Source organism: Phodopus roborovskii, unplaced genomic scaffold, assembly GCF_943737965.1.
Source record: "Phodopus roborovskii unplaced genomic scaffold, PHOROB, whole genome shotgun sequence".
Classification (NCBI taxonomy): Eukaryota; Metazoa; Chordata; class Mammalia; order Rodentia; family Cricetidae; genus Phodopus; species Phodopus roborovskii.
This window is the reverse complement of record NW_026125538.1, coordinates 2,145,062-2,169,383: the sequence shown is the minus strand read 5'-3', so window position 1 is coordinate 2,169,383 and position 24,322 is coordinate 2,145,062. Positions and strand designations below refer to the sequence as shown.

At 39.6% G+C, this 24,322-nt stretch overlaps 1 protein-coding gene across 1 annotated transcript; it reads left to right on the top strand.

Annotated features, from left to right (window-relative positions):
• The first annotated feature begins 14,924 nt into the window (after positions 1 to 14,924).
• Positions 14,925 to 15,866, top strand: LOC127216263 (olfactory receptor 4E1). The gene has a single exon (XM_051176885.1). It carries the CDS (start codon positions 14,925 to 14,927, stop codon positions 15,864 to 15,866), a length of 942 nt encoding a protein of 313 aa, XP_051032842.1.
• Positions 15,867 to 24,322: the final 8,456 nt, after the last annotated feature.

Below are 24,322 nucleotides of genomic sequence, written 5' to 3'. Positions count from 1 at the left end.
TTAGCTGTTTTGTCGAAAATCAGGTGTTCATAGGTGCGTGGATTAATATCAGGATTTTCAATTCGATTCCATTGGTCTACCTGTCTATTTTTATGCCAATACCAGGCTGTTTTCAGAACTATAGCTCTGTAGTAGAGCTTAAAGTCAGGAATGGTGATGCCTCCTGATGTTCTTTTATTGTATAGGGTTGTTTTGGCTATTCTGGGTCTTTTGTTTTTCCATATAAAGTTGATTATTATCCTTTCAAGGTCGGTGAAGAATTGTGGTGGGATTTTAATGGGGATTGCATTGAATCTGTAGATTGCTTTTGGTAAGATTGCCATTTTTACTATGTTTATCCTACCTATCCAAGAGCATGGGAGGTCTTTCCATTTTCTGGTATCTTCTTTAATTTCTTTCTTTAGAGTCACAAAGTTCTTATTATATAGATCTTTTACTTGTTTGGTAAGCGTTACACCAAGATACTTTATGTTGCTTGTGGCTATTGTAAAGGGTGATGTTTCTCTGATTTCTTTCTCTGCCTCTTTGTCGTCTGAAAAAAATAGGGCTACTGATTTTTTTGAGTTTATCTTGTATCCTGCTAGTTTGCTGAAGGTGTTTATCAGCTGTAGGAGTTCCCTGGTAGAGTTTATTGGGTCGCTTATGTAAACTATCATATCATCTGCAAATAGAGACAGTTTGACTTCTTCCTTTCCAATTTGGATGCCCTTGATCTCCTTTTGTTGTCTTATAGCATTAGCTAGAACTTCTAGTACGATATTGAAGAGGTATGGAGAGAGAGGACAGCCTTGTCTTGTTCCTGATTTTAGAGGAATTGGCTTAAGTTTCTCTCCATTCAGTTTGATGTTGGCAGTTGGTTTGCTGTATATTGCTCTTATTATGTTTAGGTATGTTCCTGTTATCCCTGACCTCTCTAATACCTTTATCATGAAAGGGTGTTGAATTTTATCGAAGGCTTTTTCTGCATCTAGGGAGATAATCATATGGTTTTTCTTTTTCAGTTTGTTTATATGGTGGATCACGTTGATAGATTTTCGAATGTTAAACCATCCCTGCAATCCAGGTATGAAGCCTACTTGATCATGGTGGATGATTTCTCTGATGTATTTTTGAATTCGGTTTGCCATTATTTTATTGAGTATTTTTGCATCGATGTTCATCAGGGATATTGGTCTGTAGTTTTCTTTCTTAGTTGTGTCTTTGTGAGGTTTGGGTACCAAAGTTATTGTGGCCTCATAAAAAGAGATTGGCAATAAACCTTCTGTTTCTATCTTGTGGAACAGTTTGAGGAGTAGTGGTATTAGTTCTTCCTTGAATGTCTGGTAGAATTCTGCACTGAATCCATCTGGCCCTGGACTTTTTTTCGTTGGAAGGCTTTCGATGACTGCTTCTATTTCATTGTGGGTTATAGGTCTATTTAAGTTGTTTGTCTGTTCTTCATTTAATTTTGGTAAGTGATAGTTATCCAGAAACTTGTCCATTTCCTTTGAATTTTCAATTTTTGTGGAATACAGATTTTCGAAGTATGACCTGAAAATTGTCTGGATTTCCTCTGTGTCTGTTGTTATGTTCCCCATTTCGTTTCTGATTTTGTTAATTTGCATGTTCTGTCTCTGCTTTTTCGTTAATTTGGATAAAGGTTTATCAATCTTGTTGATTTTCTCAAAAAACCAACTCTTTGTTGTATTGATTTTTTGTATTGTTTTCCTGGTTTCTATTTTGTTGATTTCAGCCCTCAAGTTGATTATTTCCTGGCGTCTGCTCCTGCGGGGTGAATTCGCTTCTCTCTGTTCTAAGGTTTTCAGTTGCGCTGTTAATTCATTTATGTGACTATCCTCTGTTTTCTTCATATGGGCACTTAGTGCAATGAACTTCCCTCGTAGCACTGCTTTCAAGGTGTCCCATAAGTTCGGGTATGTTGTATCCTCATTCTCGTTGAATATTAGAAAGTCTTTAATTTCTTTCTTTATTTCTTCTTTGACCCAGGAGTGGTGCAATTGCACATTGTTAAGTTTCCATGAGTTTGCAGGTTTTCTGCTATTTGTATTGTTGTTGAATTCCAATTTTTTAAAGCATGGTGGTCCGATAAGATACAGGGGACTATTTCTATTCTCTTGTATCTGTTGAGGTTTGTTATGTCTCCTAGTATGTGGTCGATTTTAGAGAAGGTTCCATGTGGAGCAGAGAAGAAGGTGTATTCTTTTGTCTTTGGATGGAATGTTCTATAGATGTCTGTTAGCCCCAGTTGAGACATAACTTCTGTTAATTCTTTTGTTTCTTTGTTGAGTTTCTGATTTGTGGTCCTGTCTAGTGTTGAGAGTGGTGTATTGAAGTCTCCCACTATAAGTGTGTGAGGTTTTATATGAGCTTTGAGTTTTAGTAGTGTTTCTTTTACGAATGTGGGTGGCTTTGTATTAGGGGCATAGATGTTCAGAATTGAGACTTTGTGTTGATGGATTTCTCCTGAGATGAATATGAAATGACCGTCTTCATCTCTTTTGACTAGTTTTTTTTTTTTTTTTTTATTTTTTTTTTTTTTTATGTGGGCAGGCCCGCCTTTTTTTTTTTTTTTTTTTTTTGATATTTTTTTTTTCAACCCTTTCCCCTGGGGTTATTTTTTTTTTTTGGGCTAAGGTGTTTTTTTTGTTTGCAGCAGAAGGGTGGATTCTGTCTTCGTATCCATTCTGTTAATCTGTGTCTTTTTATAGGTGAGTTAAGACCATTAATGTTGAGGGTGAGTAAGGACCATTGATTGTTGATGGTTGTTTGATTTAGGTTTGTTGTTGGCAGTGGTATTGTGAATATATTTGTTCTGCTTCACCCTAGGTTTCTGGTGTAGTTGGATTATCTGTTGCCTACATTTTTGTGGGCGTAGTTACCTTCCTTGGGTTGGAATTTTCCTTCCAATACTTTCTGTAGAGCTGGATTTGTAGATACATATTGGGAAAATCTGGTTTTGTCATTGAATATCTTGTTCTCTCCATCTATATTGACTGAGAGTTTTGCTGGATATAGTAGCCTAGGCTGGCATCCGTGTTCTCTTAATACTTTTAGAACATCTATCCAGGACCTTCTGGCCTTGAGGGTTTCCATGGAGAAGTCAGGTGTAATTTTGATAGGTCTGCCTTTATATGTTACCTGTCCTTTTTCCTTCGCTGCTCTTAATATTCTTTCTTTATTCTGTATGCTAGGTGTTTTGATTATTATATGTCGAGGGGTCTTTTTTCTTTGGTCCAGCCTATTTGGGGTTCGGTATGCTTCTTGTACTTTCATGGGCGTGTCCTTCTTCAGATTTGGAAAGTTTTCCTCGATGATTTTGTTGAATATGTTTTCAGCACCTTTGAGCTGGGCTTCCTCACCTTCCTCTATGCCTATTATTCTTAGGTTTGGCCTTTTCATGGTGTCCCACATTTCCTGGATATTGTGTGTTAAGGATTTGTTGGATTTATGGTTTTCTTTGGTCGATGAATCTATTTCTTCTAGTTTATCTTCTGTGCCTGAGATTCTCTCTTCCATCTCTTGAATTCTATTGGTTATGCTTGTGTCCGTGGTTTCCGATTTTTTGCCCAGCTTTTCAATTTCCAGCTTTCCTTCCATTTGTGTTGCCTTTATTTTCTCAATTTCGGTTTTCAAATCTTGAACCGTTTCCTTCACCTGGTTAATTGTTTTTTCTTGGCTTTCTGTACTTTCCTTAAGGAATTTGTTCATTTCTTCCACTTTTTTGTTTGTTTTTTCCTCTATTTCTTTAAGGGATTTTTCTCATATCTTCTTTGAGGGCCTCTATCATTTTTATGATGGTGATTTTTAAGTCGTACCCTTCTGCTTCCTCTGCTTTGTTGTTGTGTTCCATTCTAGTTGGTGTAGATTCCCTAGATTCTGGTGGTGTCATGTTTGTCTTTCTGTTGTTAGGTGTTCTCTTGTATTGCCTTCTTCCCATAGTTTCTTCCTGTAGGTGTTGGTGGTGTCTCTTCCCTCTCTCTATGGTCCTTCCCAGATGGGCTTATGTGGATCAAAGATTCAATGTCTGTATCTCTCTGTGGTCCAAGCTCTCTAGGAGGCTTCTCTCTGGCCAATAGCCGGCAGAAGAGGACGAGGGCTGGACTGGAACTTGAGAAGGTTTTGCAGGGTAGTGGGATCTCACTGGAAACTGGCGCTCTCCAGCTGAGACCTCGTTCTTTGGCAGGGGCCCGGATTTGGGGGTCAAAGATCTTGCCTGCAGGAACTCCAAGTGGACCCGCAGAGATAGGCGGATCTCTGGGAGGGGGCCTGGGACTCCAGCAGAGGACTGGAGGCGGGGTCAGGGACCAAGCTGGTGGAAATTACAGGTGGTCCCACGTGGATAGTCAGGTCTCCTTTGTTCGGAGTTGCTCGGAGAGGTCTCCGAAGTAGGGTGGACTGTTGGCTCCACCCTCTGTCCCAGTGCTCAACCTGAGCGGCAGGACCGTAGGTGGGGTAGGGCACAGGGTGGGGGGGGGGGGGTAGGCTGGAGGTTGGGATGGGTGGGGGTGTATCAGAGCTCCAAGGGTGCTCTCAAAGGGGACCCGAGACAGGAGCAGCAGGATCAGGGGCCAATCCAGGGAGTTCAGGCGGAGGAGGGGGGAAAAGAGGTTGAAGGGGACAGGCAGCCCCAATTGGGCCCAGACTCACCTCTGGCCAATAGCCGGCAGAAGAGGACGAGGGCTGGACTGGAACTTGAGAAGGTTTTGCAGGGTAGTGGGATCTCACTGGAAACTGGCGCTCTCCAGCTGAGACCTCGTTCTTTGGCAGGGGCCCGGATTTGGGGGTCAAGGATCTTGCCTGCAGGAACTCCAAGTGGACCCGCAGAGATAGGCCGAAAATTTTCTTTTATGGTTTTGTTGAATATATTCTCTGTGCCTTTGGGCTAGTATTTTTCTCCTTCTTCTACCCATATTATTTTTAGGTTTGGTCATTTCATGGTCTTCCAGATTTCCTGAACATTTTGTGTTATGACTTGGTTGACTTTAATGTTTTCTTTGACTGATGAATTGTTTTCTTTATTGTATCTTCAACTCCTGAGAGTCTCTCTTTTCCATTTCTTGAATCTGAAGCTCCTATCCATTTACCCAGGTTTTCCATTTCCAGAGTTCCCTCAGTTTGTGCTTTCTGTATTGCCTCCATTGGTTATACTTTCCTATTGGGTGTTTAAGACCTTGCCAGTGCCCAAAATTATTTTCAGTTGCTGGTGTTGATGTTGTTGCTAGTTGTTGATGACAATGTTGTTGTTCTCTTTCCTTTTCTTCTTCCTCCTCATCTTCTTCTTCTTCTTCTTCTTCTTCTTCTTCTTCTTCTTCTTCTTCTTCTTCTTCTTCTTCTTCTTCTTCTGCTTGCTGGGGACTAGAACCTTCAGCCCACCTCCACTGCCCTCACTCCCCACCTCTTGCTTACAGTTTTAGAGGGTTAGTCTATGATCTTCATGGAAAGAAGCAGACATATATGGAACTAAAGAAGTAACTGGGAGTTTTACATCCTGATCCATAGGCAGAGAGAGAGAGAGGGGGAGAGAGAGAGAGAGAGAGAGAGAGAGAGAGAGAGAGAGAGAGAGAGAGATTAGGCCTGCTATGGGCTTTTGAAACCTCCAATCCTCAAGCAGTGACACACCTTCTCTAACAAGACCAGTCCTACAACAAGGCTATACCTCCTAATTTTTCCCAAACAGTTCCACTCCCTGGTACTAAGCATGCAAATATATAAGCCTATAGGGGCCATTCTCATTCAAACTCCCACATTCGTGGTTACTTTTCTCCTCTGGTAGTGTGCATAGCACTATGAAAACTAGCAAGTAGGTATGTTCTATGATCAAGCATGTGATATCTTCAGCCATAGGATATTACCACCAAATTGTGGACAATAACCAAGAACATTGTCAATAGCCTATAATGGTTGAGGGTCTATGGACCCTCCCAACAACTTAGCAACATCTCCAAAAGGCTTAACCCATTTCTGGCACTCGATTTGTTTTTCTGTTTGTTTTGTTGTGTTTTTTATTTGTTATTCTGTCATGAGTAGCAGGGATATTGTTACCCCCATTAAAGGCCAAATCTGTTTAAATATTTGTATGTGTGTTTGTGTTTGTTTTAGGAAGTTTCTACAGTAGTTAATTTCCAATTGAGTATTTCAAAATATCTTTAGTGCTAGTAGTCCCTTCTCTACCCTACCCTACTATCCCCATCCCCATCCTCATGAAATTATCAAAGAATAAATAAAAACATTGTTAAAAAATAAGCCAAGTGGTAGTTTTTAATCCCAGCACTCAGGAGGCAGAGGCAGGCAAATCTCTGATTTAGAATTCAGCCTGTTACAACAAAGCAAGTTCTAGGACAGCCAGGACTGCACAGAAAAACCTTGCCTCTAAAAATCAAAAAATAAAATGTAAATATAAAATAAAACAAAAATAAGAAAAGAAACAAAACAAAAACTATGAAATCCTGTCTCGAGAGATTATTTCTAAATGCAAATAAAAGGTATTGTTATTACTACAGAAGGAAATAAGTTTTCTCTCCAGTGCCATATACACACATAAATAAATAAATAAATAAATGCTGGCAAAGATGTGGAGAAGCATTTGTGTGGTGGTTTGGAAAAAGAAATGGTCCTCAAAGAGAATGGCACTATTAGAAGATGTGGTCTTATTGGAGTAGGCATGGTCTTGTTGGAAAAATGTGTCACTGTGGAGGCAAGCTTTGAAGTCTTATATATGCTCAACATACTACCCATACTACCCAGTGTCACAGTTCACTTCCTGTTGCCTTTGGATCAAGATGTAGAATCCTTCAGCATCATGTCTACCTGCATACCATAATATCCCGCCATGATAATAATGACAAAACCTCTGAACTGGAGGCCACCCAATTAAATGCTATCCTTTATAAGAGTTGCTGGGAAGCCAGGTATTGGTGGCTCACACCTCTAATCCCAACACTTGGGGGCGGGGGCAGGTAGATCTCTGTGAGTTTAAGGCCAGCCTGGTCTACAGGGCTAGTTACAAGACAGGCTCCAAAGCAATACAGAGAAACCCCCGTCTCAAAAAAAAAAAAAAAAAAAAAAAAAAGAGTTGCTGTGGTCATCGTGTTTCTTCACAGCAATACAAAGGATGGAAGGGGAATTGCAGTTGGTATGTAAAATAAAATATAATTTTTTAAATAAAAATAATAAAAACTATAGTCCAGGCAATGGGGAAAAAAGCTTGTATAAATCATTTGTGTAAAATGTTCATAGTATTATTCATAACAGCCTGAAAGTCAAGACAACCCAAATGTTCATTACTTGATGAATAGATAAGTAAAATGAAGGTATATCCATACAATGGAATATTTTTAAATATTAATAAAACAATAATGATACAAAAAAGAAATGCTAACTAAGACAATTTGCATATTATTTTCTTAAGCCATTGTGGAAAACAGTTCCTCAACATTAAATATATAACAACCATATGATTTTTCAGTCATACGGTGGGTATATGAAATGAAACAAATCATTAAGTTAAAGAGACAATTGTCCTTACATGTTTACTACTCACTTTCATCAAAGCCAAGAAATGAAACAACCTAAGTGCCCATCAACTGACAAATATTTTTAATGTGGCATATGTATAAAAAGGAATACTCTGTCAGCCATTTTTGAAAAAAATGACATATTGTTGCTGAAGACAACATGGATGGAAATGAACATGATTGTGTTAAATAAAATCATACATGCACAGAAAAACAAATAATGTGTTATCTCACTCACAATTAGAATATTTCTTGCAATGTTTATCTAACAAGAATTGAGAATAATGGAACCTTCCAGAGGCTGGGAAAGAAAAAGGCTGAAGGGGTAGGGAGATAATGATCAACAGTAACTAGTGTGCATAGGAGAGCCGCAATCAGTAATTCTATGTATTTCTTAATTGCTAAGAGACAAAATTTTGAATCCTTTAACTGTAAGGAAAGGATAAATAATTGATGAGGATGTGGATATAATCTGACATAAACATTATGTAAAATACACATATCAAACATGGCACAGTAACATAGAACCTGTATAATTTGTGTGTGTCATGAAAAAGTTAAAAATTACTTTAAGGGGCTGGAGAGATTGCTCAATGCTTAAAAGCACTGGCTGCTCTTGCAGAGGGCTTGGGTTCAGTTCCCAGCACCCATATGGTTGCTCAGAACTGTCTGTAACTCCAGTTCCAGGAGATCTGATGCTCTTCTGGCCTCTGTGGGTCACAGGCCTGTATGTGGTGCACAGATATACAAGCACTCAAACACTTATATGTATATAATAAATAAATCTTCAAAAAATTGTCTCAGTTTTTAAAGATCAGTGCAATCTTCATCTCTCCAATTTTATTCTTCTTCATCAATTTAAGCACCAGCCTCATATAAATAAAACAAAGAGAAAGCAAAAGAAGAAGCAGGGCAAGAGGTTCTAATTTATATGTAAGATTTATTATTAACTAAAATAACAAATACTTGAGGACAAAAATATTGATAGTAGGTCAATATTGACTAGACAAGGGCTCTAGGATGGCATATGAGGTAATCATCAACCTCATTATCAAGAAAGGGCATTTAAGGTAGCTTCTCTAATACTGCTCAGATTGTTAGTTGGGGTCATCCTTGTAGGTCTCTGGACATTTATATAGTGTCAGTTTTCTCTTCAAATATGTAATGGCTCCCTCTATTATGGTATCTCTTTTCTTGCTCTCGTCTATTCTCCCCCGACTCAATCTTCCTGGTCCCTCATGTCCTCCTCTCCCCTCCTCTTCTTCCCTTCTCTTTCTCCTAACTCTCTCCATTCACTGCCTCCCCACCCCCACCCCTGGCTCCAAATATGCTCAGGAGATCTTGTTCCTTTCCCCTTCTGTGAGGGACCTTGTATGAATCTCTTAGGTTTCTCCTTGTATTCTAGCTTCTCTGGCTGTGTGAACTGTAGGCTGGTGCTCTTTAGCTCTATGTCTAAAATCCATATATGAGTGAGTATATACCATGCCCATCTTTTTGTGACTCCATTAACTCACTCAGGATGGTTTCTTCTAGTTCCATCCATTGGCCTGCAAATTTCAATATTCCATTGGTTTTTCCCAATGAGTGTACTCCATTGTGTAAATGTACCACATCTTTATCCATTCTTCAGTTGAGGTTGTTTTTGGGTTCTATCTATTATAAATAATGCTGCTATGAACATACTTGAACAGATGTCTTTGTTGCATGGATGTGCATCTTTTGGGTATATGCCTAAGAGTAGAATCCCTGAATCCTGTGGTAGACTGATTCCCATTTTCCTGAGAAACTGCCATACTGATCTCCAAAATGGCTGTACACGTTTGCACTCTCTCCAGCAGTGTAGGAGTGTTCCCCTCTCTCCACATCCTTTCCAGCAAAAACTGTCATTGCTGACAGGTGCAAGATGATATCTCAGAGTTGCCTTGATTTGCATTTCCCTAATGGCTAAGGATATTGAGAAATTTCTTAAGTGCCTTTCAGCCATTTCGGATTCCTCTATTGAGAGTTTTTTATTCAGTTCTGTACCCTAGTTTTTAATTGGATTATTTGGTGTTTTGGTGACTAGCTTCCTGAGTTCTTTGTATACTTTGGAGATCAGCCCTCTGTCAGATGTGGGATGCCAGAAAATGGAAAGATCTCCCATGTTCTTTGATAGGTAAGATCAACATAGTATAATTGGCAATCTTACCAAAAGCAATCTACAGATTCAATGCAATCCCCATCAAAATCCCAGCACAATTCTTCACTAACCTTGAAAGGATAATACTCAACTTTATATGGAAAAACAGTAGGCCCAGGATAGCCAAAACAACCCTTACAATAAAGGAACTTCAGGAGGCATCACCATCCCTGACTTCAAGCTCTATTATAGAGCTATAGTCCTAAAAACAACTTGTATTGGCACAAAATAGACTGATAGACCAATGGATTGAATCAAAAATTCTGATATTAACCCACACACATGTTTCTCTTATTGGTTGGCCAATTGGAAAGGAAGACAGGAGGGACAAGGAGACAAGGAGGAAAGAGGAAGTAGTAAGGAGGAGTCAACATGGAGAGACTGGAGAGAGCAGAACCACTATCCCCCTCTCTCTGGTAAGATAAGACCATGTGGAAATACTTAGATTAATAGAAATGGGTTAATACTTAAGACAGAGCTAGCCAATAAGAAACAAGTAACTGGCCAACAGAATTATATCAAATACAGAGTCTCTGTGTGTTATTTGGGGCTGGTGCCATGGTGGGTACAGACCAGCTGTTTTTGACAAAACAGCTAAATGTGTACAATGGAAGGAGGAAAGCATCTTCAACAAATGGTGCTGGCATAACTGGATGATGGTGTGTAGAAGACTGAAGATAGACCCATGTCAATCACCATGCGCAAAACCCAAGTCCAAATGGACCAAAGACCTCAACATAAATCCAGCCACACTGAACCTCTTAGAAGAGGTGCAAGAGACTGCTTCCTGAAATTAACACTAGTAGCACAGACACTGCGATCAACAATTAATAAATGGGACCTCCTGAAACTGAGAAGCTTTTGTAAGGCAAAGGACATAGTCAACAAGACAAAATAGCAGCCAACATACTGGGAAAATATCTTCACCAATCCCACATCTGACAGAGGGCGGTGTTGTTTTGCTTCAGGTTTTTTCCTGAAATGAATATTTTACATGTAACAGAAAATGCCAGTCACTTGGCAAATATCTCAAAAGCTTTTTTAAATTTGTATTCTATTCTTTTTTAATTTTGCTTCATTATTATGCATGTATATGATATGTGGTTGTATTACATGATATAACATACATAAGATTAGAGTGTTCCAACTTTGTGGAATTGGTTCTCTCCTTTCACCTTTAGATGTGTTCCATGGATGACATTCATGTAGCCAGCCTGGCACTTGAGAGCCAGAGGCAGGCAGATCTCTGTGAATTCAAGGCCAGCCTAGTCTACAAAGTAAATTCCAGGGCAGCCAAGGCTACACTGAAAAACCTTGTCTCAAAAAACCAAAAATAAATAAATAAATAAATAAATAAATAAATAAATAAATAAATAAAAATTCATGTAGCCAAGCTTATATGGCAAGCCTTTACCACACTAGTGTCCTGGCCCTACTCATTTTTATGGATAAAAGAAACTAAGGATTGGAGACATGACATATTTCCAGAAACTCATATATAGGACTTTTAAAACTGCACTCCAACTACACTTACACTTTCAGAGGGCTGACCAAACCTCACTTTGCTACACTTTTCATATCTCTGTCCACATGTGAATTCAAAAAGAAGATGCAGAACCACCCCCTAGTAATTAGCTCTTTGAGTAGGATCACTAAATACTACTAGTTAATTTAATTATATACAATATGCCCCAAAGAGTTAGGAGTTCAAGTCCTATTTTTCATTAAGCTCTCTTAACAACAGATGTCAAGACTATTACATCAGCAGTCACAGAATTAACTTTTCCTAACTATCACACTTGGCAAGCTGATGTCATTGTTGGGATGTTTCCTTGGAAATAAAGCCTGGATAGTCAGGTAGAACAACACAAATGCAACAGCTGCCAGCCACAGCTGTTTGCTTCCTTTATGATTCCCCTTCAGAACTTAAAAGTAGAATTAATGGTAAAACTTGCACCTAAAGTGTGCAATAAAGCAAACAAGATGATTGGGGCCACATTGTTGTACTGATTAAATTGGTGATGTTTGGTTTTTAAATTGTCCTGATAAACTGACAGAACTGTGAATCTGATTGCTCCTCACTCTCAATGCCTATTCATCGTTGGGTCTGACAGAACACAAGGCATACTGCTCTTACACCACATCTTCAGTCAATTGGAAGAACACCATCCTAGGAAATCTTACTGTAGAATTATTTGCACAGTGGGGAAAAAAGGACAATAGTATAGATACAAAAGTATGATGTTGGCAAAGATCCAGAAATAGTACCTTTCTGCCTTGACTTATGACCAACTGTGAAAAGGCTCTCCAAGGAATTTCAAGGGCTCTCATACTCTTCATACAAAAAAGTCAATACATACATGCTTCTCTGACTACCTAACTTCAAATAAGTCCTCCCTTCTGCTGGAAGGACATTATACTCAAACTACAGGACAGAAGATCCAAGTATTTCTGAAGGGACTGGGAGCATCAGAAAGCACTCAAGTGAGTTTTATAGATATTTTCATTTTATTCTTACTTTTCCCTTATTCATCATCTTCTACATTTTCCTGAAATGTGTACTTCTGCTTGCCATATATTTTTAGATTTAGTTTATCTTATGTGTGTGAGTGTTTTGTCTGCACATATGGATGTAGTTTGTGAATGCCTCTGGTGGCCTTGTAGGTCAGAAGGGGGTGTCAGATTGCCTAGAACTGAAGTTACAGGTGCTGGGGCCCAAGACCAGGTCCTCTTACAAGAGTGACAAATGCTCTTAACTGCTGATCTGTTTCTCCAGCCCATATTTTTGACACTATGCTTTCCAAAACCTTTTTTCCTGTGAGTTCACAGAAGTAAAAGGAAAATACTGATAGGAAGAAAAAGTTAGTTAAAAGTGTGTATCCCCATCCTATGAAGAGGGAGCAAAGTCTTCACTTCAGGAAAAATTTCACTTTATCAATTTAAAGTCAACCCCTGGCCCTTCAAGTTTCAATTTTAGAAGAAGGCAATAGCTGTAAGTCATTAACTAAACAATTGAAATAGTTTTCTGTAGCAAAAAACTGTGAAATGCATGTTCTAAAAAAAAATGACAAACTGTAAAATTAATCCATAGCTATGTAAAGATGATTCTGTAAATTCTAACAAAATACTAGTTTGTTTGAGTTTTTGTTTTTTTTTTTTGTTTTTGTTTTTGTTTTTTGGGTGTTAATAAAAAGACTTCTGTCCAAAAACTCAATTTTGTTAGTGCCTCAATTTGGCCTTACTGTTAATTTTTATTTTGACAGGGACAGCAGAAGTGATTATTATTTGCATAAGGCTGGCATGGTGAGTGACAGGGAATATTAGAAATTTCTGAGAGCAGAAGGGAAGTTTTCCATAAGCAGTATGGGGAAGGCTCATTTGTTCACAGAATGTAATTCTAAGGAACATTATAAGGCAGACAACACAGGATGAGGGAGCCCAGGGTACAAAGAGACAAGTTCCCAGGGTGAGACACTGCTAGAAATCTGTGTGCAAAGATGGCATGAGGGGGCAAGCTTGAGAAATGGGGTTCCATGATGATCACACCCCAAGCTGACTCAGGACACCTAAGGGAAGAAAGAGATCATAAAAACACCTCTGCTTAACTTCACCACAGATATTCAGTGTGATGATAAGGTGGGTGAAGCCAGGGCAGGGAGACAAGAACTCTAGACCCAGCGGTGACTCCAATTCTGTACAAGTTTGAGCCTAGTGCTTTACCTCTGTATGCCTCAATTTTGTCATTTGTAAAATGAAAAAAAAATTCAAACTCTCAGCTCCCTTCAAGAACTAAAATCCTGTGACTATTAAAACATCAAATCTTTATTTTTAAAAAAGAAACAGAAGTATGGGTGGAAAAAGGTCTCATCAAGTAAGAGTACTGATTGCTCTTGCAGAGGATCCAAGTTCTGTTTCTAGTACCCACATGAAAACTAACAACTATCTGTAACTCCAGTTCCAGAAGAACCTAAAGCCCACTTGTGGCTTCCACGGACACCAGGCATGCACAGAGTGCACATAAATGTGTGTAGGTAAAACACCCATGCATATGAGAGAGAGAGAGATGATAGATAGATAGATAGATAGATAGATAGATAGATAGATAGATAGATAGATAGATAGAGATGATAGATAATAGAAAGACAGATAGGATAGATAGATAGATATAGATGATAGATACATACATAGATGCATAGATAGATACATAGACAGAGGTTAGATATGTACATACATACAATCTTTTAAAATAGCAGTGATACATGCATCAGAGGAAAGCTAATGTAAAAGAAAACAAAACAGCTTCTTTGGATTATTTGTAGACCAGTAAATCAAGTGACAGAATAAGGATCTGAAGTACTGGAGATGATCTAGTCATCACAAAGATGTGGCTACATCTGGACCTTGACCTCCAGGTTAAGGGCAGGTTCTAGGTTTTGTGCAGCCTGCTCTAAAGAAGTGTTCAACAAACCTCACCACCAACTGTCCAGCAGCATGGTGAACTGCTGCAGCCTTCTGTAACTGAAAATTAAGCCCTCAGAACCTGGGAAAAAAACAGCAGAAGAGAAGTGACTTAGGCTTAGTGAAAAAACAAAGGAAACTGTATTCAAAGGCCAAGTTTATGGACCTTACACAAAGTAACTGTTTAGGGTATGGGAAACCTCAATCCATAACATAGCTGGATACAGTGACACATACAAACAAATTCAACACTTTGGAAGTAGAGGCAGAAGAATCAGGAGTTCAAGGACATTCTCAGCTGCATAGCAAGACTGGGATGTTTGAGATTCTGTCTCCAATACTGTACATTTAAACACTGATACATTGCTACAGTAAGGGAGAAATACCTTGTTTGGGCTCTCCACTCCCTTCTTCAAGGTGATCCTTAATTTCCTAGTAAATCAATGTCTACTGTTGCATTATTCTCAAAGTGTGGGTTTAGCATCTAGTGGAGATGCTGAAAGACAATATGTTTGTAAGAAACACAAGACATAGGTTGTAGCTCAGAGTTAAAGCAAGCACTTAGTATGTGTGAGCTGCCATCAAATCTCCAGCAGCAATGGAGGAGAGACAGGGAGAGAGAACAGAAAATAAACACAAAATATTTGACCCATGATTTCTAGATAAAGTCACAAATGACCAAGAAATTAAGTGACCAAATGGTTGATGCAAATGCTAAGTGTTTGGTTTCTTTCATGCTTTTTTTTCTTTAATTTTTACAGAGCACTGAAAGAATGGAAAAGGCTGTCCTTGTCAATCAGACTTCAGTGATATCTTTTCGTCTTCGAGGTTTATCTGTAAATCCAAAGGTGCAAATGGCTGTATTTTTCATGTTCCTCATTTTCTATATCCTGACACTGATTGGTAACATCCTCATTGTCATAACTATCATATATGACCGCCGGCTACATACACCCATGTACTTTTTCCTCAGCAATCTGTCCTTCATTGATGTCTGCCATTCCACAGTCACTGTTCCAAAGATGCTGAGAGACACCTTGTCAGAAGAAAAGCTCATCCCTTTTGATGCTTGTGTTGTCCAGATGTTCTTCCTGCACCTCTTTGCCTGCACAGAGATCTTCCTGCTTACTGTCATGGCTTATGATCGATATGTGGCCATTTGTAAACCCTTGCAGTATATGACCGTGATGAACTGGAAGGTGTGTATGCTACTAGCAGGGGCCCTTTGGACAGGGGGGACCATCCACTCTATCTCTCTTACCTCACTCACCATCAATCTACCCTATTGTGGTCCTGATGAGATTGACAACTTCTTCTGTGATGTACCTCAGGTGATCAAACTGGCTTGCACTGATACTCACATCATTGAGATTCTTATTGTTTCCAACAGTGGGCTGATCTCTGTGGTATGTTTTGTGGTTCTTGTAGTGTCCTATGCAGTTATTCTGGTGAGTCTGAGGCAACAGATCTCTGAGGGGAAGAGGAAAGCCCTGTCCACCTGTGCAGCCCACCTCACAGTAGTCATACTGTTCCTGGGACACTGTATCTTCATCTACTCACGCCCATCAACCAGCCTTCCAGAAGACAAGGTTGTGTCTGTGTTTTTCACTGCTGTCACCCCTCTGCTGAACCCTATAATCTATACCCTTAGAAATGAGGACATGAAGAATGCCTTGAACAAGTTAATCAGACGGAAGGAAATAAAAGAAAAGTGAAAATATTAAGCCCTGAGGATTCTTGGTGATTCAAATCAAAGAAGCAACTATATATTTTATTTACCAGATGATATATGACTGGCAACATTTTCTTCTGACCATATATGTAACAAACATAGTAACAGCTGTGATTGGTAACATCTTCCACATTCTAGAAATTGTCATAGGCACTGGGCACTTGCTTAACTCTCTCAACAGCAGTAGACTACATGCTCATCTAATGACAATGGAACAAAAGCTCACACTGAGCAAATAGCATGCTGAAAGTCACCCTGCTGAAAAATCATGAAGACAGGACTCAGAGGGCCTGAATGTAGCTTAGTATAGAATGTGAGCTGGGCATACAGGACACCCTGGTCAATTCCCTAATTCATAAAAGAGAGTCACAAGACTGAATTTCAAATTGAATCCCTCAACCCACTATTGCTCCAAAAACTGGGAGAAAATACCAACTTGAATTCATTATCTCATTCTGCTGGCCCTGCTTCTCAATTAACCAGCAATGTAATCTATATTATTCATTCTGGTGTTTGCCTAATTGACTTACCAAATTCAGGTAAATGAAACAAAGGACATTTGAGTATGACTGGTGACTTTGAACCACTGAGGTTACTAATCCTCTTGAGAGTTCATCTAAATTTGCCATCCAAGTAAGGAAATGGGAATATTTTATTGTTTCTTTAAATACTTCCTGAGCACCAAATTTGAGCTGAATTTATAGTTGAAAGTAGAACTAATATATAGACACTCCTATATAGAGTATACAGTCTACTACAAAGAAAAAGCAAAAATCTGAACAACTAAATGTAGTTATCGATGCAGCAAATGCTTTCAAAAAATAGAGCACATGAACATGCAGCGCGGGGTTGGGGGGCTACACCAAGCATTCCAGAGGAACCTTTTTGAGGAAGTCACATTTCTCCAAGGTGTGAAATATAAAAAGGAGCCAACCACAAAAAAAGGAAGCAGCAGCAGCAGCAAACACCCCAGGCAGAGGAAATGGAAGGCACAAAGATCTCTGATGGGAGAGATAGCTTGTTCCAAGAAGTGACAACCACTATGGTTGCAAATTAGAGAATTTTTGTACAAAATAGACAACAATGGGACTGAATATTAGTGCATGTAAATGTACACAATATAAGATAGATTACTCTTCAAAATTCTTTTTTTTTTATTACTATTTTTTGTATTTTTTTTTACATTCCAATCCCAGGTCCCCTTCCCTTCTTTCTTCCCATTTCACCCCCACAATTCCCCTCCCCACCTCCTATCTGCTCCTCAGGAGGATAAGGCCTCCCCTAGGAAGTCTACTAAGTCTGTCCCATCATCTCATTGAGGCAGGACAAAACCATCTCTCCAAGGCCTCCCCTAGGAAGTCTACTAAGTCTGTCCCATCATCTCATTGAGGCAGGACAAAACCATCTCTCCACCCTTACACTCCTGTGTCTAGGCTGAGCAAGGTATCTCTCCATATAAAGTGGACTCCACTGAGTCAGTTTGTGCATTAGAGTTAGATCTTGAACCCACTGCTAGTAACCACATGTGTTGTCTCAGTCACACCATTGTCATATTAAGAGAGTCTAGTTCGGTCTTATGCAGGTTCCCCATTTGTCAGACTGGAGTCAGTAATCTCTCACTAGCTCAGGACAGCTGATTCTGTGGGTTTCCTCATAATAGCCTTAACTCCTTTTTTCATATTATAACTCCTCCCTCACTTAAATTGTACTCCAAGAGCTTGGCACAATGATTGCTTAAACATGAGTTTAGAAGTGATATCTAGACTTTTTTTTTCCTCATCCTATTTCATATAAGACTTATTTTGACTTGAGTTTTATAAGAGGATTAAGGGGTGGACACTATTTTGTACATTCTCATCAACTAGAGAATAATGGTTTTCATATTTTAATACTTTTGTGAAAAGCTCCTCGTTGACTTAGACTATATCTTTGCTCTCTCACTTCAATCACTGTTTGCTTTTTGGTTGCATCTGGTCAGTCTGTATCATGTGTATCTGTGGTGTACCTATACATCACATACCTAATGCACCACACTGTCTGGTGTCTAATTCTCTAGAGTATAGTTGTGTATTATATCTACAAGTTAACAGAATGTCAGTTAATATCATTGAATCCTAAATTCCTTTCAAAATAAGCAAAACCCTCCATGGGAGCCTCAAATTTCTGGTCTTGTATCTCAAACTGCATCATTAAGCCTATTCTATACAGATCAACAAGTTCAAGAAGTCAGACTCTGAAACAGTACAAATCTAAGCTCTCCTTTTAACTACTTTTATTGATTGACTTTTCCCAATCAAACTTTAAACTGTTACTAGAAATGTTATCCAAAACGCTGTTTGTGTTCTTATGTTAATTACCAGCCCTAGCATTTGTACTGGTGCTACAATCAACTACTACAACCTAGTGCTTTATACACCTTAAACATCGCTTTGTAGTTCTGTGGTTCAGACATTCAACATACACCACCCCAGCCTAGCACCAGATGTTAGTAGGATAGCATGTTTTCTGCAAGTTCAGGTTCTGCAATTTCTAGAGCCCATTTGCATTTCAGGTTGGTGATCTCTTCATCTTCAAAGCAGACAGTGTTGATCCTCCTTGTATCTGTCCTGGTTGCATCACACTCTGAAGTCTTCTTTCTTCCCCCAGCCAAGAGCACATGTGCTCTTGTGGAAGACCTAGATTCAGTTGCCAGCCTCCACATGGTGGCTCACAGCCATCTGTAACTCCAGTTCAAAGGGACCCAGCAACCTCTTCTGGTCTCCACAAGCACCAGGCACTTGGGGCACATATACATTTGTGTAGATAATGACATGCTTATGTAAAAATAAATAAATCTTTCTAAAATAACTAGAAATGGAATTTAAATATGACACTTCTGTAAAACTCTTGGGCATATACCCAAAGGACTTTACTACAGAGACACTTGCACATTGATGTTCATCAAGGCTCAACTCAAAAAAAAAAAACAAAAACAAAAAACAAAACAAAAAAGGAATCAAAATAAATGTTCAACAACTGAATTGATAAGAAAAAATATAGATAGATAGATAGATAGATGATAGATAGATAGATAGATAGATAGATGATAGATATTGCTCAGCTGTAAAGAAAATGAAATAATGAATTTCTTTTGTAAATGGGTGAGACACAATTATACAAAGTGAGTGAATCAAGTCTTGTAAGACAGATATCTCATATTCTCTCTCATATGTGAGTCTTAGTTTCAAATCTTTTGTTCTTTGTGTTTGGAGCACAAATTGACCCTTGAGGAGGAAGACACAGTAAGGGAAGGGGAGTATTAGATTATAAGTTAAAAGATGAAGGGATAGAACACTGGATATGGGAAAGCTTTTAAACATTTGATGGTTTGAATAAGAATGGCCCCCATAAGTTGATATGTTTTAATGATTAGTCATCAGGGAGTGTCACTACAAGGAGGTGTGGCCTTGTTGGAGTTTGATCTTGTTGGAGGAAGTGTGTTATTAAGGGTGTGCTTTGAGGTTTCAAAAGCCCATTCCAGGCCCATTAGCTCTCCTTTTTTCCTGCTGTCTGTGGATCCAGAGGTTCAGCTTTCAGCTACTTTACCCGCACCATGTCTGCCTGCATGGTGCTATGGTTCCCACCATTCTAAAAATGAACTAAACCTCTGAAACTATAAACAAGATCCAATTAAATGTTTTCCCTTATAAGAGTTACCATGTGGTGGGAGATGTCATTCTGTAAATATGTTTCTTGTATCAGTTAATGAATAAAGCACTGTTGGCTAATAGGAAAGCAAGATAGGCAGGACTAGGAGACAAGGAGGATTCAGGAAGTAGTAGTAAGGAGTTTCAAGATGTAGGACCAATAAGGTAGTATGCTGGGCCCTCTCTCCAGTGAGATAAGACCACGTGGAAATACTTAGATTAATAGAAATGGGTTAATATTTAAGACAGAGCTAGCCAATAAGAAATGCTAGTAACAGGCCAACAGAATTATATCAAATACAGCGTCTCTGTGTATTATTTGGGGCTGGCACAGCCATGGAACCAGGCAGGCGGGAAAACAGCTCATAACAACCATGGTTATGTTGTCTCTTCACAGCTATAAAAGACTGACTAAGACAGAAGTTGGTACTAGAAGTACCAAAAAATGAATTATTGCTATGACAGGCCTGACCATGCATCTTGGTGGAATGTAGACTCTTGAACTTTGGATTAGGAAAGAAGTTGGATGATTTAAGCAGGGCTTAATGGCCCATATGCTGAGAGCAATATATATTATGACAGTCCCGCTCAAGGGGTTTCAGAGGAGAAGAATATTAGTAAGTTATCTAGATCCCATGATTGTGAAGTTTTGATGAAGAATGTGGATTCTTTCTGCCCTTGTCCAGAAAAAATAATCTGTCTGAGGCTAAACTGAAGAGTTTTTTATTAAGAACATAGGCAGAAGAGATTTCAAGACAGTCCAGTATTGACTGTGTTACTTGGTTATTAGTGACCACTCTTATGGAGATCTATAATGAAAAGGAGCAAACTGAGCAAGGAAAAATACAAAAACTACTGTTTGAAAAGAAAAGAAACACCAAGAAGTGTAATGAAGCTTAGTTCAGGTCTCAAGGAGTTAAAAAGCTTAAACTTGAAGCTAAATGGAATAAAGGAAGTGATAGTCTCAGAGCAAGACCCCACTCAGATAAGCTCCCAACTTATGAAAAGGAAATAAAAGTTTAAGCAGTGAAAGAAACAATTGAAGACAGGTACATGCTAAAAAATGTATTTGAATGAAGAGGCCATGTTCCAGCCCCAGCAAACATCAGAACTTGGCATCTTTGGCCCTATGGTTCTATATTTAGGGGCAAGGATACAAGAAAGGGGTTGTAGAATCCCACCTCCGCCCCCCCAAGTTAAAGAAAGCTCCTGGGACCACAAATGTGTCAGGGGTGTCCCTTCATGAAGGTCCAGAAAGGTTATTGTGTGAAGCTGTGAAGGTGAAACCTGGATTGTATTGAATTCCCCAAAATGTTGGAGACTCCAGAGTTGTGGGATACTGGCCAAGGGAAGCTACAGACTAAGTGTGGAACCAGCCCAAGAGAGAGAAGTGTGCTGCAGCCAACAAAGCTGAAAGAAATTGGAGATCTGAAGAGCACTTTGACATCAGACATGAAGATGCAGAATTTAGAATTTGTCCTATTAGTTGTAAGTCTTGCTTTGGTCCAGCACTTCCTCACTATGCACACATTCCTCCCTTTTGGAGCACGAGTATATATTCTGTGTCACTGTATGTTAGAAGCACATGATGTGCTTTATAATTTTGATTTTAAAGGAGGTTACTGTTAAGATTTTTCCATGAATATTAGAGACTTTGAACTTTGGACTTTTGAGCAGTGTTGAGAATCTTATAGTGTTATATAGACTGTGGGAACTTTTTTTTAATCATTTTATTTAAAAAAAGATTTATTTATTATGTATACAGAGTTCTGACTGCGTGTATGCCCAGAAGAGGGCACCATATCTCATTACAGATAGCTGTGAGCCACCATGTGGTTGCTGGGAATTGAACTCAGGACCTCTGGAAGAACAGTCATTGCTGTTAACCTCTGAGCCATTTCTCCAGCCCCTGTGGGGACTTTTGAAGTTAGACTGAATGCATTTTTTAATTATGATATGGCTACAAGCCTTTAGGAGCTATGGAATAGAATGTGGTGGTTCAAATAAGAATGGCCCCCATAGGCTCTTATATTTGAATAATAAGTCATCATGAAGTGTCAGTACTTGGGAGGGATTAAGAAGTGTGACCTTGGTGGAGTACTGATGGGAGATGTCATTCTATAAATATGTTTCTCTTACTGGTTAATGAATAAAGCACTGTTGGCCAATAGGAAAGCAAGATAGGTGGGACTAGGTGACAAGAAGAAAAGAGGAAGTAGTAAGGAGGAGATAGCACGTAGAGACTTGAGAGAGCAGAATGCCGGGCACCCTCTCCGGTAAGATGAGACCACGGGGAAATACTTAGATTAATACAAATGGGTTAATATTTAAAACAGAGCAAGCCAATAAGAAACTACTAACTGGCCAACAGCATTATATCAAATATAGCTTCTGTGTGTCTTATTTGGGGCTGGGGCAGTGGTAGGCCCAGACCAGGTGACAGAAAAACCTTACTCATAACAGAGTACATATTGCCTTTTTGTAACGAGTACGGTTTTTCTGCCTGCTGCCGCTGGTCTTGTCCCGCTGCCATGCCGCCAGCCCCAAATAATACACAGAGACTTTGTATTTGGTACAATACTGTTGGCCCGGTTACTTGTTTCTTATCGGCTAGCTCTGCCTTTAATTATGAACCCATTTCTGCTGATCTATGTATTTTCACATGGCCTTCTCTTACCGGGGAGGCGGCTGGCGTCCAGCACTCTCCAGACTCTCCATCTCGACTCCTGCTTCCTCCTTCCTATTTCCTCCTTGTCTCCTAGTCCCTCCTATCTTCCTTTCCTATTGGCCAACAGAGCTTTATTCATTAACCAGTATGAGAAACATATACAGAATGACATCTCCCATCAGTGTGTCACTGAGGGATCGGTTTTGAGATTTCAGATACTCAAGCCAGGCCCAGTGGCTGTCTCTTCCTACTGCCTACCAATCCTGATGTAGAGCTATCAGCTTCTCTCCAGCACTGTGTCTGTCTGAATGCTGCCATGCTTCCCACCACGCTGATAATTAACTAAACTTCTGAAACTGTAAGCAAGCCCCAATTAAATGTTTTCCTTTACAAAGAGTTACCATAGTCATGGTGTATCTTCACAGAAATAGAACATTAACTAAGATAATGATTTTTTTTATTTTACATATTAATCTCAGTTCCCTCTCAATCCCTCCCTTCTTCCCGTCCCCCTCCCTCCCTTTACCCCTCTCTCCCCCCTTATATGCACCCCGACCACCCTCCCCTCCCATTCCCCATGTAGGGTGATGCCATCCAGTAGGGGTCATCTAAATCTGTCAAGTCATTTGAAGTAGGGACTAGGACTTCTCTCCTGTCCCTACGTTAAGGGATTATCCCTCCATGGAGGATGTGCCTGCAAGGTCCTTTTGTGCACCAGGAATACATCCTGGTTCTACTATCTGAGGTCCCTTAGACTGCTCAGGCTTTCTAGCTGAGACCCATGTTCAGGGGTTCTGAGTCAGTCCCATGCTGGATTCCCAGCTATCAGTCTGGGGGACCGTTAGTCCTCCTTGTTCAGGTCAGATGGCTCTATGTGTTTTTGCAGCATGGTCTTGTCCTCCCTCCCTACATCTGGATTCTAGTTCAGCTCAGTGTTTAGTTGAGGGTGTTTGCTTCTGTTTCTAATAGGTACTAAATGAGGGCTCCATAGTGGTGGATAAGTTAGTGGTTGATCTCATTATCAGGGAAGGACATTTATGGTAGCCTTTCAACTGTTGCTCAAATTGTTAGTTGGAGTCAGTATTGTAGGTCTCAGGACATTTCTTTAAGTTCAGTTTTCCCTTCAATCCTATAATGGCTCCCTATTTTATGTTCTCTCTATATATCTATCTATCTATCTATCTATCTATCTATCTATCTATCTGTCTCTTTCTTCTCTCTTCTATTCCATCCCTGACTCAATCTCCCTAGTCCCACGTGCTTTCCTCTCCTTTCCTTCTCTTTCTCCTAATTCCCTCTCAACTCACTGCCCCCCCACTCCCCATGTGCTCTGGAGAACTTCTCCCTTCCCCCTTCTGTGAGCCACCTTATATGAATCTCTTAGAATCCACCTTGTGAATTATAGGCTGGTGATCCTTTGCTCTAGGTCTAAAATCCATATATGAGCAAGTACATACTATGTTCCCCTTTTTGTGACTGGGTTACCTCATTCAGGATGGTATCTTCAAGTTCCATCCATTTGCCTGTGAATTTCAAGATTCCATTGTTTTTTTTTTCCACAGAGTAATATTCCATTGTGTAGATGTGCCACATCTTCATTATCCATTCTTCAGTTGAGGGACATCTAGGTTGCTGCCAGGTTCTTGCTATTACAAATAATGCTGCTATGAACATAATTGAGCACATGTCTTTGTTGCATGGATGTGGATCATTTGGGTGTATGCCTAAGAGTGGGATTGCCAGATCCTGTGGTAAACTAATTCCCATTTTCCTGAGGAACCGCCATACTGATCTCCAAAATGGCTGTACAAGTTTGCACTCCCACCAGCAGTGGAGGAGTGTTGCCCTTCCTCCACATCCTCTCCAGCATGAGTTGTCATTGGTGTTTCTAATTTTAGCCATTCTGTCAGGAGTAAAATCTTATCTCAAAGTTGTTTTGCATTTCCCTGATAGCTAAGGATGTGGAGCACTTTCTTAAGTGTCTTTCAGCCTTTTTGATTTCCTCTATTGAGAATTCTCTCTTCAGTTCCGTACCCCATTTTTTAATAGGGTTATTTGGTGATTTGTTGACTAGTTTCTTGAGTT

Bases quoted from the DNA above. Each gene is read 5' to 3' on its own strand.
- LOC127216263 (XM_051176885.1), top strand. From the start codon at position 14,925: ATGGAAAAGGCTGTCCTTGTCAATCAGACTTCAGTGATATCTTTTCGT.